At 41.9% G+C, this 17,992-nt stretch overlaps 1 protein-coding gene across 1 annotated transcript; it reads right to left on the bottom strand.

The window, feature by feature from the left end:
- Positions 1 to 280: 280 nt before the first annotated feature.
- LOC120049022 lies at positions 281 to 16,264 on the bottom strand. Its single transcript, XM_038995282.1, has 24 exons — positions 15,929 to 16,264; positions 15,589 to 15,652; positions 15,072 to 15,134; positions 13,588 to 13,644; positions 8,874 to 8,951; positions 8,540 to 8,602; positions 8,332 to 8,406; positions 8,074 to 8,148; positions 7,896 to 7,967; positions 7,729 to 7,794; positions 7,519 to 7,584; positions 5,363 to 5,434; positions 5,182 to 5,253; positions 5,014 to 5,091; positions 4,834 to 4,899; positions 4,384 to 4,512; positions 4,135 to 4,278; positions 3,668 to 3,715; positions 3,416 to 3,523; positions 3,024 to 3,063; positions 2,875 to 2,926; positions 2,152 to 2,566; positions 1,304 to 1,501; positions 281 to 778 (listed from the first exon to the last, which is right to left on the bottom strand). The coding sequence occupies exons 2-24, from the start codon at positions 15,649 to 15,651 to the stop codon at positions 500 to 502; spliced, it is 2,379 nt and encodes a 792-aa protein (XP_038851210.1). The 5' UTR covers position 15,652; positions 15,929 to 16,264; the 3' UTR covers positions 281 to 499.
- Between the last annotated feature and the right edge of the window lie 1,728 nt (positions 16,265 to 17,992).

Genomic DNA, 17,992 nt, shown 5'->3' with positions numbered 1-17,992 from the left:
AAGTGTTACAAATGTGTCCCTATGCTCAATTTACCCCAAAACCAAGTGACTACTTTTTTTGGACAAGCTGTGTTTTCAAAAGTGTTATGTTTACATGAATTCTGATTATTTCCAGAGATACATGACATCCTGAAATATATGTAAATATCTTTGTTAGAAAGAATACTATATTTAGCTTGACATAGGGATGCTGAATGTAAAAAATGGGTCAACATACCCAACTCTCCCCTACTAACCAGTCATAAAAATTAGCAAAATATAGAAATAAGAAGACTAGTGACACCATCAGTGTTATATTAAATAAGGCACTACATTCTCAACTGAAAAAAAGTTTGGCCATGTCAAAACATTCTAGGCACCTTTTTGGCTGAAACATATCACAGATTATAGGTCTACTGCATGTAACGGAATAAGTAACAAAACAAATTGGTCAACATTTTTGGTCAAACGCCTTCGGTTTCACAACCAAAAACTATCTTCCCTCCCTCTCTTCCTTCACTCATTCTTCCAACTGGGCCAGTTTCTCTGGATCAGACTCGTACACCTCCTCCTCCTCCTCTTCCTCCACCACCTCGATCCCATCCATAGTTTTCTGCAGTTGCTCTTTGATGCGGTTGAGCTCCAACAGTCCATTCTGAAGATCCTTACACACTTCCCTGATCTTCCCAGCAAACTCTGTCTTGGCTCCTTTGTTGAGCTCGATGGAGTCTTTTGCCAGGAAGAACACATCCAGGGCCAGGAAGAGACCCGACATTACTCCTGTGGTGACACTCATCACCTAAAAAAAAATCAATTAGGACAAGCAAATCAGCACATCAAGAATCAAGAATTTAACCATTTGTGATCTATTCTATATTGTTTGTTTTGATCAGTGATTTGTTTTCTTGTCTTTTCCTTTTCCCTATTTGAAACCCAATCTAGGGACGGATGCTGCAAATTAGCGCCAACATGATGGGGCAGCTCAGTGTAAACAAGCGCAACGGTAGAGTCAGTATCGTATGGCAAGGTAATCTGTATCTAGCAATGCCTTGTCTTGCATGCCTCGCAAATTCACCAAAGTAGCCTACAGTTTGCCTCTTCCTCTCTGGTTTTATTTCAATTAAACAACTTTCCCCAGGCCTTTATAGCCTATCGTCTAGTCAGGCTATAACACAGAAAATAATGTTTTGTAATAACTGCACTGCGATTATAATTTTGTGCGGCGGAAAAGCAACTATCCCAATTTAGTTTAAATATGTGAACCTTTAAACGTTCACACCCCTAATCTGTACCAAACAAATAATGCATTTTCATCATCATGTACCTGGGCTGCCTTGGCCGCTCCGCCTGCCACGTTGAGAACCTGCACGGTGTTGATCAGACTTTCTGTGTTGATTAGTAATGCCTTGCCGGCCCGGCCACCCTCCTTCATCACGTGTTTGACATTCTGGTTGAGATATTTCTTAGAGATGCTGTCCACGTACTGATCAAAGTCCCACTCCTCCAGGGTCTCCATACCGACCTGAGGTGGATGGAGAGAGATGGAGAAAGAGAAAGCGCAAGGGAGAAATAAAAGGGAGAGTAAGAAAAGAAGCAACAACATGATATAAAGTCAGAGGTCAAGAAAACCAAATCCCCCCTCTTCACCTCAGTTGCACACTGCTGGGTGAAGTTTCCCCTAGGCGCAGATCTAGGATCAGCTTCCCCTCCTCCAATTTCGAACCCTCACCATTAGTGGTGAAAATGCTAAACTTACCTAAGATCAGCATCTAGGGCAGGGATAGGCAACTAGATTCAGCCGCGCGTCGATTTGTCAGAGTGGATGTTCGGGGGGCCGGAACATAATTATGATAATTTATACACTGCAAATTGGCCACAGCTAAGCCCAAAAAGAGATTGCATTTGAAAATAACAATCATTTCATACCTTGATTACATTGAGACACAATCACAACTCTTTTTTTATTCGTGGGAATACATGGGAACAGATGTCCTAAACCAAACTCACTTTTTGCTGAAATCCTGGTGATTTTACAGTTTAGATTTTTTTTTACTTAAAACAAAAATTCTAAAAATTTGGGGGGCCAAAAGAAAAATCACTCGCGGGCCAGTCTTAGCACGTGGGCCACATGTTGCCGACCCTGATCTAGGGACAACTCCACCCTTTACCCACCTGCAAAAAGTCCAGACACTCCTTGATATCCTTCATCTCCTCCTGGTAATCCTGAATCATCTTCTCCACCTTCTTCCTGTCTGTCTTGGAGTGCACCGTATCGGTAATATTTGCAGAGGCTGACGCTACCCCGCCCGCCGTCGCAACGCCGATGCCCACTGCCGTGACGATGAGCGACGTTCCCATGGTGAACGGCGCCAAGATGAGGCCGGTGATAGTGGTGATGCTCCCAGCAACGCTGGCGACTCCGCCCCCCACGCTGGCCTTCACAGTCTTCTTGTGGAAGCTGTCGGCGGCGTCGGCCAATGATAGGAGCTCCAGGATGCGTTGCTGTAAAGAGGCACCGCGCTGGTTGAAGAGACGCACAAAGAAACGGGCCGCCATGAAGACACGGTCCGCCACCGCCTCCACTGCCCTGAGAGAGAGAGGAAGGAGGAGAAAGAGAGTGATGGAAAAGGGAAGGACAAATAAGAAGAGGTGGAGAATAATTGAGAAAGAAAAGAGAGGGAGGTGTTAGTAAGAACTTGTATCCTTTTTCAAACAACAATACCGTGGGAATCCTGGAGAAATAAGCCTGATCTTACACGATAAATATTATTTCTCGGAGTTACGCAGTTCAGTTGGGTTCCCTAAAGACGTTTAATACACATTGTATGAAATCTCACATTTACAATTTCTCTTAAAAACGACACAACCAATGGGTAAATACATGGAAATGCTTACATCTCGCCTTCATCCGCTTCAAAGGTGTTGGACTCCTTCCACGTTTCCCAACCTAGGGGGAGCAGAGATATAAGCTGTAGTTACAGGAAACAACGACGAGAGAACACACATATACGCTGGTGAAAAATAGTGCTCTGTGCCAAACATACCCTCTACTGTTTGCCACCAATCCATAAGACCTTCCTCATTCTAAGAATAAAATACTATTAGTCACATACACATAATGCAGTATGAATACACAAACAAGGTATATTTCTATGCACACCAGTGTCACAGTGAGTCATATGTTTTAAGGTTATATTGCGATGTAAAGCATACATGTACAATAACCACCATCCAGTGTCATAGTAAATTATGAAGTGTTGTAATGCAACACAGGGCATGTAATATACGTACATACATCCTTGCTGTCCAGTGAGTTTCCTTCACTAGGTACTGGCACTGCAGCCATCTCCAGTGTCATAGTGTTATAATGCAATATAAGGAATGTCATAGTGAGTTCGGAAGTATCATAATGCAACATAGTACATGTGATACATACATCCACACTGTCCGGTGCGTTTCCTTCACTAGGTACTGGCACTGCAGCCATCTCCAGTGTCTGGACCTCCACTAGGCCCGCCTGGGCTGTGGGCTGAGCATCAGTATTCTGTAGGAAAATAAAGACGAATATAAGTGAAGATATTATTAAATTGTAATATTATTCATTTGAAAATTAAGAAAAGAACACACCTAGAGTAAAAAAATACAGGCATAACTAAGACCAAAAGGAAGAGAGTGAAAATATGGTTACTTCATAGCCAAACAGGGCACCAGGGAGAATCCTTCGGATGTGGAATGTCTACCAGAGAAACAAACAGACAGAAACATAAGAACACACGCTCTATGAAGAGGCCCTATGTAGATGATGTACTTAAATAGGATGATAGTATTATAGTGTAGTACTTTGTGACAACTGCTGTTGTAAAAATGGCTTTATTAACTGGGTGGTTTGAGCCCTGAATGTTGATTGGCTGACAGCCATGGTATATCAGACCGCATACCTTGGGTATGACAAAACATTTATTTTTACTGCTCTAATTAGGTTGGTAACCAGTTTATAATAGCAATAAGGCACCTCTGGTGTTTGTGGTATATGGCCAATATACCATGGCTAAAGCCTGTATCGAGGCACTCCGTTTTGCGTCGAGCATAAGAACGGCCCTTGGATTGTGGTATATGGCCAATATACCTTGGCTCTCTGGCCTTATTGCTTCATTTCAAAATACATTTGATTGATTGTATAATATAATAGGATGATTCAATAGAAAAGTGACATGCCCCAGTCCTTTTCTTATTTTCTTGTGGTGGTGGAGGTCCACTTTTCACTGAAGAAGTAGCTTCATTGTCTGTGTACCACACGGTCTGTAACAAGCGATGGAGTAAGTTGTTACTTTAGCTAAACCTGTGCGGGAAATATGCAATTGCATTTTATTTTGCAGGTGGGACATCATAGACGTGTTGTTGTACCTGATTCTCCGTAGGACTGAAGACGTTGGTGTCACTCAGACTGTCAGAACTGGAGGATGAGTCACTGTGTCCGCTACTCTCTGGTAGCTTTTCTGTGACATGGTGATCCACACTGTCACGCTGAGTCTCCTGAAACGGAGAGGAAGGGAGTGTGAGGAAGAGAGGGGGAGTATTTAAATATTTGCCATTTTGCATATAGTGACATTCTACCAGGTTTCACAAACCTCTCCTCGAGTAACCCCAGCCAGTCCACGTCTTTGATGAATTCCAGAACAGCTGATTCAAACGATCTCCTAATCATCAAGCCCTTCATTTGTTGAATCGGCAGTGCTAGTTCTGGAATACATGAAATAACTGGACCGGCTGGGGTTACTCGAGAACCGGTTTGGGAAACTCTGGTCTAAACTATTGGAACTTCCTTTGCATTACGCCAAGGGTGTGTAAGGCTACCTGGGTCGGTACTGTAGATTTGAATGGGTTGACTTTCTGCATCATTCCCTTGAACATCCCGGGGTTCTGAAAAACCAGGTGAACACAGAAATCACTTAGTGGTGATGTTCCTCTACTAGCACGGTTGTATTTCTATACTAAGAAGATGTATGCCTCAGCACCTGGGATGAACAGGTTTACCTGTTTTCCTGCAGAACTGTTACTCTCAGCCAGACTGCCAGAACTGGAAGAAAGATCACTGTGTATGGACTGGTTGTCCTGAAAAGAAGGCAGAGGGAAAATTGTACATTTGAATATTTAGCATAACTTTGCAACATGATACAGGTTGATCATAATCATCATGACTACCTGAATCGGTGTTGTAGATCTGAAAGGGTTGACTTTTTGCATCATTCCCATAAACATTCCAGGATTCTGCTGCTGCAAAAACACATGGTTGAACACATGGCACACAAATCTTCTGTATGACAGCAACAAAAAAAAAAATCTTTATGAGTAGATCTTATTTATGCCTCATGAACAGGTTTACCGGTTTGCTTTCTGGTAGCTTTTCTGTGACATGGTGATCCACACTGTCGGTTGGAGGGTCTTCCTTTATCACCTAAAATACACACAAATGGATAGCAAATGTAAAACATAGTCTTGAATAGGAAAGGCCTTGTGTTTTGATAACCCTGTACCCTGTGCAGTTTACAGTGGGGGACATTTCATGGATAGGTGTAGATGGTACAGTTGAAGTCGGAAGTTTATATATACTAAGGTTGGAGGCATTAAAACTAATTTTTCAACCACTCCACAAATGTCTTGTTAACAAACTATTGTTTTGGCAAGTCGGTTAGGTCATCTACTTTGTGCACGACACAAGTAATTTCTCCAACAACTGTTCACAGACAAATGATTTCACTAATAAGTCACTGTATCACAATTCCAGTGGGTCAGACGTTTACATACACCAAGTTGACTGTGCCTTTAAACAGCTTGGAAAATTCCAGAAAATGATGTCATGGCTTTAGACGCTTCTGATAGGCTAATTGACATAATTTGAGTCAATTGGAGGTGTACCTGTGGATGTATTTCAAGGCCAACCTTCAAACTCAGTGCCTCTTTGCTTGACATCATGGGAGAATCAAAAGAAATCAGCCAAGACCTCAGAAAACAATTTGTAGACCTCCACAAGTCTGGTTCATCCTTGGGAGCAATTTCCAAATGCCTGAAGGTACCACGTTTATCTGTACAAACAATAGTTTCGCAAGTATAAAAACCATGGGACCACGCAGCCATCATACCGCTCAGGAAGGAGACGCGTTCTGTCTCCTAGAGATGTGCAAATCAATCCCAGAACAACAGCAAAGGACCTTGTGAAGATGCTGGAAGAAACCGGTACAAAAGTATCTATATCCACAGTAAAATGAGTCCTATATCGACATAACCTGAAAGGCCACTCAGCAAGGAAGAAGCCACTGCTTCAAAACCGCCATAAAAAAGCCAGACTACAGTTTGCAACTGCACATGGGGACAAAGATCGTACTTTTTGGAGAAATGTCCTCTGGTCTGATGAAACAAAAATAGAACTGTTTGGCCATAATGACCATCGTTATGTTTGGAGGAAAAAGAGGGATGCTTGCAAGATGAAGAACACCATCCCAATCGTGAAGCACAGGGGTGATAGCATCATGTTGTGGGGGTGCTTTGCTGTAGGAGGGACTGGTGCACTTCACAAAATAGATGACATCATGAGGAACGAAAATTATGTGGATATATTGAAGCAACATCTCAAGATATCAGTCAGGAAGTTAAAGCTTGGTCGCAAATGGGTCTTCCAAATGGACAATGACCCCAAGCATACTTCCAAAGTTGTGGCAAAATGGCTTAAGGACAACAAAGTCAAGGTATTGGTATGGCCATCACAAAGCCCTGACCTCAATCCCATATAACATTTCTGGGTGAACTGAAAAAGCATGTGCTAGCAAGGAGGCCTACAAACCTGACTCAGTTACACCAGCTCTGTCAGGAGGAATGGGCCAAAATTCACCCAACTTATTGTGGGAAGCTTGTAGAAGGCTACCCGAAATATTTGACCCAAGTTAAACAATTTAAAGGCAATGCTACCAAATACTAATTGAGTGTATGTAAACTTCTAACCCACTGGTCAATGTGATGAAATAAATCAAAGATGAAATAAATCAATCTCTACTATTATTCTGACATTTCACATTCTTAAAATAAAGTGGTGATCCTAACTGACCTAAGACAATGATTTTTTACTTGGATTAAATGTCAGGAATTGTGAAAAACTGAGTTTAAATGTATTTGGCTAAGGTGTATGTAAACTTCCAACTTCAACTGTATTATACTAACTTTTTTGACCCATTACATGTGCTGGTGCTATTATTTGCTATCTGTCACTTTGTTCCTAGTTATATGTACATATTTACCTCAATTATCTCATTCCCCTGTACATTGACTCGGTACTGGTACCCCGTGTATATAGCCAAGTTATCGTTACTCATTGTGTATCTATTATTTGGTGTTTTACTTTTCTATTATGTCTCTATTTTCTATCTCTCTGCATTGTTGGGAAGGGCCCCTAAGTAAGCATTTCACTGTTAGTCAACACCTGTTGTTTATGAAGCACGTGACATACATATACGGTATATTTTATTTTGTATAGATGCTGTATTGTACCTGTCTTCCTGTAGAAGCCAGACTGTCAGCACTGGAAGACAGATTGCTGTGTATGGCCTGAGTATCCTGAAAAATAGGAGAGAAATGGAGACATTAGGAAAACAGAGTTAGAGTATTTAGCACAACTTGGCATTTTACATAACCAAAAGCATCGGTCCAAAAATGTTTCATTGCAATATGATACAGCATTATCATCATCACTATAAGTACCTGATTCTGTGCTGTAGATTTGAATGGGTTGACTTTCTGCATCATTCCCGTGAACATCCCAGGGTTCTGCAAAAGCAAACCACATGACATGCAAATCCCTTTCAGGATGATCAGCTCTTAAAGTTCTTCAACTCATTATTATACTGAACATGGAGAAACATCTTTACCTGCTTGGCTTCAGGTAGCTTCGCTGTCACTTGGTGATCTACAGTGTCTGTTGAAGGGTCCTCCTTTCTCACCTGAAACACACGCAAATAGATAACAAATGTACAGAATAGTCTTCAATAGGCCTTGTGTGTAACTTGGTAGATTACAGGTAGGACATTATTTTGACATGTGCTGTACTTGTCTTTCTGTTGTGGTGTTCTCAGCCAGACTGCCAGCACTGGAGGACAGATCACTGTGTATCGACTGAGTGTCCTCAAACATGAGGAGAGAAAGGGAGAGAGACAATAGGGAACTTGAATATTTACTGCTTTGCATTAGTAACGTCATTCTAATTATCAGTCAAAAATATGACTATTATTTTGCAATATGATACAGGGTGACCAAATGTATTTCAGGAGACTACTGCAATGTGACCAGTGAACTCATCTTCACTACCTGTATCTGTGCTGTAGATTTGAAAGGATTGACTTTTTGCATCATTCCTGTGAACATTCCAGGGTTCTGGAAGACCTGAAAGGTGCACAAGTGACACAAAAAGTCCTTTCAGTACAGCAGCAACAATACCATTTTACTCTACTCACTAACATAGTCTTATAATCAGGATAATGATGCTTTAGATTCAAGGATGAACAGACAGGTTTACCTGTTTGCCTTCTGGTAGCTTTTCCTGATCCACAGTGTCTTTTGGAGGGTCCTCTTTTCTCACCTAAAACAATGTAAAATGTAAAAAACATAGTGTTGAACAACATAGTATGATCAACTGGATTATGGCTAATACCTGTGTAGAGGACCTGAATGGGTTGACTTTCTGTGTCACTCCTTTAAACATACCCAGGTTCTGCAACACATACAAGCATCATGGTTCCCTCAATTATATCACACAGATCTTTTTTTTATTTTTTATTATTAACGAAAAGGACCAGAAGTCTGACAAGTCGGATTAGTTTAGATACAGAGTATGCAGAGCTGAAATCTACCTGTTTCGCTTCAGGGACATTTCCATCCACAGTCTTCTCTGCCACTGGATCTGTAGCTGTACTGGCTGTAGAGGAGGCCTGGGTGGAAGAGAAGGATCAATGAGGATCTTTGGTGTTTGTTTCCACTAAAAATAGTAGCCTGTGCCTGTATTTATAAAGCGTCTCAGAGAAGGAGTGCTGATCTAGGATGACGTTCTCCCTATCTTATTCATTATGATCTGAAAGGCAAAACTGATCCTAGATCAGAACTCCTACTGTGAGGCACTTTTTGAATACAGTCCCTGGTCCCAGATCAGTTTATCCTGCCTTGTCAAATAGAAAAATATTATATTTGTATGCCTTGCCAACTCCTACGGTAGTTGGTGTGACAATGACCTTAGGAGTTTGCAAAGCAAAGGTAACTGAACTAAATGACTATCGCCCATAGCACTCACTTCTGTCATCATGAACTGCTTTGAGAGGTTAGTTAAGCCTCTTAAAAATCCGCCCCTTTTTTTCAATTTTCACCTAAAATGACAAACACAATTCTAACTGCCTGTAGCTCAGGACCTGCATATTCTTTGTACCATTTGAAAGGAAACACTTTGAAGTTTGTGGAAATGTGAAAGGAATGTTGGAGAATATAACACAATATATCTGGTAAAAGATAATACAAAGAAAACAACAACCGTTCTTTTGTATTTTTTTTGTACCATCATCTTTGAAATGCAAGAGAAAGGCCATAATGTATTATTCCAGCCCAGGTGAAATTTAGATTTTGGCCAATAGATGGCAGCAGTGCATGTGCAAAGTTTAAAACTGATCCAATAAACCATTGCATTTCTGTTCAAAATGTTGTATCAAGACTGCCCAAATGTGCCTAATTTGCTAATTAAGGATCATATCACCTCTATCTTACCTTACACCCTAGACCCACTTCAGTTTGCTTACTGCCCCAATAGATCCACAGATGATGCAATTGCCATCGCACTGCCCTATCCCATCTGGACAAGAGGAATACCCATGTAAGAATGCGGTTACTTGACTATAGCTCAGCATTCAACACCATAGTACCCTCCAAGCTCATCATTAAGCTCAGGGCCCTGGGTCTGAACCGCGCCCTGTGCAACTGGGTTCTGGACTTCCTGATGGGCCGCCCCCAGGTAGCGAAGGTAGGAAACAACACCTCCACTTCACTGATCCTCAACACAGGGGCCCAACAAGAGTGCGTGCTCAGCCTCTTCCTGTACTCCCTGATCACCCATGACTGCGTGGCCACACACACCTCCAACTCAATCATCAAGTTTACAGATGACACAACAGTAGAAGGCCTGATTACCAACAATGACGAGACAGCCTACAGGGAGAAGGTGAGGGCTCTGGGAGTGTGGTACCAGGAAAATAACCTCTCACTGAACGTCAACAAAATAAAGGAGATGATCATGGACTTCAGGAAACAGCAGAGGGAGCACCCCCTATCCACTTCGACGGGACTGCAGTTGAGAAGGTGGAAAGCTTCAAGTTCCTCGGTGTACACATCACTGACAATCTGAAATGGTCCACCCACAGTGTGGTAAAGGTGGCGCGACAGCGCCTCTTCAACCTCAGGAGGCTGAAGAAATTTGTCTTGGTGCCTAAAACCCTCACAAACTTTTACAGATGCACAATTGAGAGCATCCTGTCGGGCTGTATCACCGCCTGGTACGGCAACTGCAACACCCGCAGGGCTCTCCAGAGGGTGGTGCGGTCTGCCCAACACATCACAGTGGGCAAACTACCTGCCCTCCAGGACCCCTACAGCACCCGATGTCACAGGAAGGCCAAAAAGATCAAGGACAACAACCACCCGAGCCATTGCCTGTTCACCCCACTATCATCCAGAAGGCGAGGTCAGTACAGGTGCATCAAAGCTGGGACTGAGAGACTGAATAACAGCTTCTATCTCAAGGCCATCAGACTGTTAAATAACCATCACTAGGTGGCTTCCAACCGGTTATGTAATCCTGAACCTTAGAGGCTGCTGCCCTAGATACAGTACCAGTCTGTCACGCCCTGATCAATCAATCAATCAAATGTATATATAAAGCCCTTCTTACATCAGCTGATGTCACAAAGAGCTGTTCAGAAACCCAGCCTAAAACCACACAGCAAGAAATGCAGGTGTAGAAGCAAGGTGGCTAGGAAAAACTCCCTAGAAAGGCCTGAACCTAGGAAGAAACCTAGAGAGGAACCAGGCTATGAGGGGTGGCGATTATAACAGAACATGGCCAAGATGTTCAAATGGAAAAGATCTGATCTGTTTCACCTGTCTTTGTGCTCGTCTCCACTCCCCTCCAGGTGTCGCCGACCTTCCCCATTATCCCCTGGGTACTTATACCTGTGTTCTCTGTTTGTCTGTTGCCAGTTCGTCTTGTTAATCAAGTCAACAAGCGGTTTTTCACAGTTCCTGCTTTTCCCCAGTCTCTCTTTTTCCTCGCTCTCCTGGTTATGACCTTTGCCTGTCCTGACTCTGAGCCTGACCACTCTGCCTACCCCTGACCCTGAGCCTGCCAGCCGTCCTGTGCCTTTGCCCCTACTCTGGATTACCGACCTCTGCCTAACCTGACCCTAAACCTGCCTGCCGTCCTGTGCCCCTACTCTGGATTACCGACCTCTGCCTGACCTGACCCTAAGCCTGCCTGCCGTCCTGTGCCACTACTCTGGATTATCAACCCCTGCCTGCCTTGACCTGTCGTTTGCCTGCCCCTGTTGCTGTAATAAACATTGTTTTTTCAACACAGTCTGCATTTGGGTCTTACCTGAAACGTGATACAGTCAAAAGTGTGAACAAACCTACTCATTCAAGGGTTTTTCTTTATTTTTACAATTTTCTACATTGTAGAATAATAGTGAAGACATCAAAACCATAAAATAACACCTATGGAATCATGTAGTAACCAAGAAAAGTGTTTAACAAATCAAAATATACTTTATATTCTTCAAAGTAGCCACCCTTTGCCTTGATGACAGCTTTGCACACTCTTGGCATTCTCTCAACCAGCTTCATGAGGGACGCTTTTCCAATAGTCTTGAAGGAGTTCCCACATATGCTGAGCACTTGTTGGCTGCTTTTCCTTCACTCTGCGGTTGAACTCATCCCAAACCATCTCAATTGGGTTGAGGTCAAGTGATTGTGGAGGACAGGTCATCTGATGCAGCACTTCATCACTCTCCTTGGTCAAATAGCCCTTACACACCTGGAGGTGTGTTTTGGGTCATTGTCCTGTTGAAAAACAAATGACAGTCCCACTAAGCGCAAACCAAATGGGATGGCGTATCACTGCAGAATGCTATGGTAGCCATGCTGGTTAAGTGTGCCTTGAATTCTAAATAAATCACAGACAGTCACCAGCAAAGCACCACCACACATCACACCTCTTCCTCCATGCTTCACAGTGGGAACCACACATGCAGAGATCATCTGTTCACCTACTCTGCATCTCACAAAGACACGGCGGTTGGATCCAGAAATATCTAAATGTGGATTTATCAGACCAAAGGACAGATTCCACTAGTCTAATGTCCATTGCTCGTGTTTCTTGGCCCAAGCAAGTCTCTTCTTATTATTGGTGTCCTTTAGTAGTGGCTTCTTTGCAGCAATTCGACCATGAAGGACTGATTCACATGGTCTCCTCTGAACAGTTGATGTTGAGATGTGTCTGTTACTTGAACTCTGTGAAGCCTTTATTTGGGCTGCAATCTGAGGTGCAGTTAACTCCGCAGCAGAGGAAACTCTGGGTCTTCCTTTCCTGTGGCGGTCCTCCTGAGAACCAGTTTCATCATAGCGCTTGATCATTTTTGGGACTGCACTTGAAGAAACGTACACATTTTCTGGATTGACTGACATTCATGTCTTAAAGTAATGACGGACTGTCGTTTCTCTTTGCTTATTTGAGATGTTCTTGCCATAATATGGACTTGGTATTTTACCAAATAGTATTTTACAATACCTTGTCACAACACAACTGATTGGCTGAAACATATTAAGAAGGAAAGAAGAAATTCCAGAAATACATTTTTAACAAGGCACACCTTTTAATTGAAATGCATTGCAGGTGACTACCTCATGAAGCTGGTTGAGAGAATGCCAAGAGTGTGCAAAGCTGTTATGAAGGCAAAGGGTGGCTACTTTGAAGAATCTCAAATATAAAATATATTTTGATGTTTAACACTCTTTTGGTAACTACATGATTCCATATTTGTTATTTGATAGTTTTGATGTTATTCTACAATGTAGAAAATAATACAAATTAAGAAAAACCCTTGAATGAGTAGGTGTGTCCAAACTTTTGACTGGTGCTGTACATAGACTTGAAATCACTGGCCACTTTAATAACGGAACACTAGTCACTTTAATAATGTTTACATATTTTCGCTTTACTCATCTCATATGTATATACTGTATTCTACCCTACTGTATTTTAGTCTATGCCACTCCGACATTGCTCGTCCTAATATTTATATATTTCTTCATTCCATTATTTTACTTTTAGATTTGTGTGTATTGTGTATATTGCTGTGCATTGTCAGATATTACTGTACTGTTGCTAGAAACACACACATTTCGCTACACCCGGAATAACATCTGCTAAACATGTGCATGTGACCAATAAAATGTGATTTGATTTGGCAGAACTAACTGATCTGGGACCAGGCTATGAAAATAGTCATCTATTTAACATTACTGATGTAGTACCTGTGTTGTGGTTTTGAACGGATTGACTTTCTGCATGACTCCCATCATCCCAGTCCTCTGTTGGGAACAAACAAACAAAAACACAACTCATCACAAAATCTACTTACAATGGGCAGAGAGAGCATGCTCAGTTGCAGCCCTTTATAACCTTGGTTTTGGGGAGCAGGCGCACTCTCATTGTTATTCTACTGAAAACAATCGTTTGATAAATGGTTAACAGTCAATTGGGTCAACCGCGTCGTTGTATCGTCTGTAAAAACAACACAAACTTTTCGTTAGTGTTGTGTTCACAGACGATACAATGGGGGATGTATTAGCTGCTCTTAGAAAAGTGGGCATATTTACATACACTGGTGTTGCTTTCAGTTGTATTGGGTTGCACAAAAACAGTCTGCGGGAAGCCAGAAGTTAAATACAATTCCATTTCAACTTACTGTGCCAGTGGACAGGAAGGTTGGTCCTTACGACGGTGGAATTTGAGACAAGATATCTAAAGGATTGTACTATTAAACAGACTTTCCAAACATGGGTGTGTCGTAGACCCACTTCCTCTCTGCTTACCTCATGTCAAAATATACATCCAACACAAGTTATTCCTTTTTTTGTCCACTTATGGCGCATGTGCAGGACTTATATTTTTGACATGAGGTAAGCCGAGAGGAAGTGGGTCTACGACACACCCACGTTTGGAAATTCTGTTTAATAATAGGATCCTTAAGATATTTGGTCTCAAATTACCCCTGTCATAATGACCAAATATCCTACCCACCGGCACAGTAAGTTGAAATGGATTTTGTATTTAACTTCTGTCTTCCTGTGGACTGTTTTTGTGCAACCCAATACAATTGAAAGCATTGCTAGTGAATGGAAATACACCCGCGTTACTAAAAGCAGGCTATTTTAGGCTTAGGGGTTAGGTTTAGGGTTAGAATTAGTGTTAGGGTTAAGGGTCAGTGGTTAGGTTTAGGGAAAATAGGATTTTGAATGGGAATCAATTGTTGCTCCCCAAAAAGTCCTCACAAGTATAGTAAGACAGAGCTGTGTGTGTGTGTCAGTACAGCATTTTAAGTGTCTCTTCTAATCAAATGGCTACCCAGACTATTTGCATTGCCCCCCCCCCTCTACGCTGCTGCTACTCTCTGTTATTATCTATGCATAGTCAATGTAATAACTCTACCTACATGTACATACCTCAATTACCTCGACTCCGGTGCCCCCGCACATTGACTCTGTACCGGTACCCCCTGTATATAGTCCCGCTATTGTTATTTACTGCTGCTCTTTAATTATTTGTTCTTATCGCTTACTTTTTTAGGTATTTTCTTAAAACTGCATTGTTGGTTAAGGGGTTGTAAGTAAGCATTTCACTGTAAGTGTAACCGATGTGAAATGGCTAGCTAGTATTTCACATCGGTTACATAAGGTCTACACCTGTTGTATTCGGCGCATGTGACAAATACAATTTGATTTGATTTGATACCTACCTGTGAGTTACTGCTCGTATCATTCTCTTTGTTCAAGCGTTGTGTGGTTGGGTTGCTCATCTCCTGTGTGAAGACAGAAGACATCAATATCATGGACCAAATGAATGAATACACGAATGAGAAACAAAAAGAACGATGAAAGAAACACTAATTGTCCGCTCAATAGGACACTTTTTTTGTATTAGGATTCACACAACCACATACACACATAACATGAGCTCACTGGATTCAATGGGACGGGGGTAAAAACAATGATACGTTTATAACATTACTGTGCATAACAGTTTTTACAAATTAGTACTTAAACTACTACTACTAATTTTGATGGTTGTAGAAATCCTTGTCCCAATTAACCATATTAACAAACATCTCATTTTTCAACTTCATATTTCTCGAGTATTGGCTACTTACCGTAATGATCGAGATCAGCAAAATGCCTGCGATAAGTGATCGGTATGTTCGATACTTTTCGGTTTATCGTTCCAGCTCTAGTGTGTGTATTCAATCAGTGTCCTACCTCACTGCTGGGTCTGGGAGGAACCACTGGAGAAGACTTGTTGTCCCTTCGCGGACTATTCATACTGTGTTACATACACAAAAGTGACACATGAGAAACACATGACTCGAATAGGACACACACACAATCAGGTAGTATAGCAAGCACCCTTGTGTTATATGTGTCCCTATAACCACTAATACCGGGTCAGATACATAACTACCTTCAGTTGACTTTGACTAGGCTAATCAATGTCAATACACAACACGACTGGGATATATTTAGCCTACTACAATAGCGTTGGTTGTTATCACCAATCACAACATTATGCAGTACGATAATATGAAGCATTAAAGCCTACCTTTATATGGCAGATATAAGTTATACTTGAAGTGTTACAGTAGAGCTGTAGAAGGAAAACACTTCTGAAATTCCGTCACTTCCCTTATGACTTGTCAAACTGGTTTTGCAGCGATGGGAACTAGCCTACTGACGTGTAATATGATCAACACAAACTTGATGGCATTCAACTTTGTTCTTTCTGCTCCGGTTTATGATAAGCTCATTTTATCTGAAATTCCGTCACTGCCCTTATGACTTGTCAAACTGGTTTTGCAGCGATGGGAACTAGCCTACTGACGCGAAATACTGTTTTATTTATTTAACAAGGCAAGTCAGTTAAGAACAAATTCTTATTTACAATGACGGCCAATTGTGCGCCACCCTATGCGACTCCCAATCATGACCAGGTGTAATTCAGCCTGGATTCAAACCAGCGACTGTAGTGACACCTCTTGCACTGAGATGCAGTGCCGTAGACCGCTGCGCCACTCGGGAGCTCAACACAAACATGACTGCATTCAACGTTGTTCTTTCTGTTCCGGTTTATGATAAGCTAATTGTATCGCAAAGGGGAGCAATACACCAGACACTCGAGTCGAAACCCAACTCTAAAAGCCAAATGCCCTGTTTCTGCGCTTTGTGAAAAGTTTGAGATATAAGAACTGAGAAGACTAGTATTGATTTTTTGCAGTCAGAGTTATTGAGGAGGTTCGATTAATTTGGCCGGGGAAATACCGGGATATGGCCCGTCACATCATCGGGCGAAGGCTGGGAGGGAAGAGCGCCCATCTCAAATCAAACAGTAATTTGCACCGCTCGGTCATGTTGTCAACAAGGTTGCATCATCCAGGAACATCTCTTCCATAAAATAAACGTTTGAATTTTCAAACTAGTTTTCATTGGGAAGGCAGATAAAGAATTTGTAAAGAAAAGCAATCACTTTTGCATGTGAAAACATAGAATACTACTCAATAATACATGTGCTTAATTACATAACTTTTGTTTTAAATCGAGCCAACTTTGTGTGAAGCACCTGTCCCACTGAGCTATAATAAGAACTAGAAACTGCCTCCAATATGTCCAACCATTGTTTTCAACATAATCTACTCTCTGCTGTATAAAATGTTTCGTGGGGGCTGACATCTTGCTAGTTCCGGTTTCAGGAGTCCATTAGTACATGCGCACTAGTACTGGAGCCCAGCCTGACGCCTGATGTCCACCAGATGCATATGTTGTCTAGCCTGCTTTTCAACTAGTTAAAGCCAGCTAGGTGGAGTCTGTGTGTGTACTTCTGTTTGTACCACCGCATGGTAAAACAACGCACAAATTGAAAATATTGAATGCATGCGGTTCACAGAACGCACCGTAACGTTTCAGACTGCTCCATTGACAATGAATTACTTCCCCAGGATGCAAAGAGTTTGATGCATCTGGTGGACATGAGGCTTGAGCCCAGAGCATGCTGGAGTGGGGACCTGCGTTCCAGCACCGGATTGTGGATCTTGATTAGAGGGGAGGGGAAATCTGCAGGCACAAAGCACAACCACTGGAAACATGAAAGAAATGTTGTCTGCAAGTAAATTATTCAGGACCAAGACGACTGTGCCCTAGCTTGCTCTATATGTGCACCTCGGGAGACAGTTTGATGATATTTGCTATTTAACGCAATACAATCGCAACAGCAACCACGACTTGGTACAGATGTAGCTTGGTAACATCAGGTGTACTCCGGGAACTGTAGTCCTCTTATTACAGCAAAACACAAAGGTGTTTTTGATTTTGTTACATTTTTTTGTTGTTAAAGGCTGATCACATCAAATAAAAAAAGACAACAGTTCATCAGACTTTGGTATAAGCTACATTATGTTTTTAGGTAACAATACATTTACTTAAACTGAAACTAAAGCGTTTAGAAAATGTATAGAGCAAGAGTGTAACGATGCTGTATCTGGTGTGTGATCACCGTCCTAACCTGTCCCCACTAACTGAGTTGACCCTGCCTCTTAAGTGCATTGAAGTGCCAGTGCATCAGTAGATACATGGATGAAATGTTGCTTTTCATTTGCACTCAAATGGTTTGAGA

This window comes from Salvelinus namaycush, chromosome 6 (assembly GCF_016432855.1).
Source record: "Salvelinus namaycush isolate Seneca chromosome 6, SaNama_1.0, whole genome shotgun sequence".
Taxonomy (NCBI): Eukaryota; Metazoa; Chordata; class Actinopteri; order Salmoniformes; family Salmonidae; genus Salvelinus; species Salvelinus namaycush.
Note: the sequence above shows the minus strand (reverse complement) of the source record. Positions and strands in the feature narration are given on the sequence as shown.

What these genes read in the sequence shown, in the direction of transcription:
- LOC120049022 (XM_038995282.1), bottom strand. Translation starts at nt 15,651, where the DNA reads ATGAATAGTCCGCGAAGGGACAACAAGTCTTCTCCAGTGGTTCCTCCC. An exon ending in AGCTACCAGAAAGCAAACCG is followed by an intron (nt 5,254 to 5,362) that starts GTAAACCTGTTC and finishes GTGTTTTTGCAG; the next exon opens with CAGCAGAATCCTGGAATGTT. An exon ending in AATCAATCAAATGTATTTTG is followed by an intron (nt 3,716 to 4,134) that starts AAATGAAGCAAT and finishes TTTCTCTGGTAG; the next exon opens with ACATTCCACATCCGAAGGAT.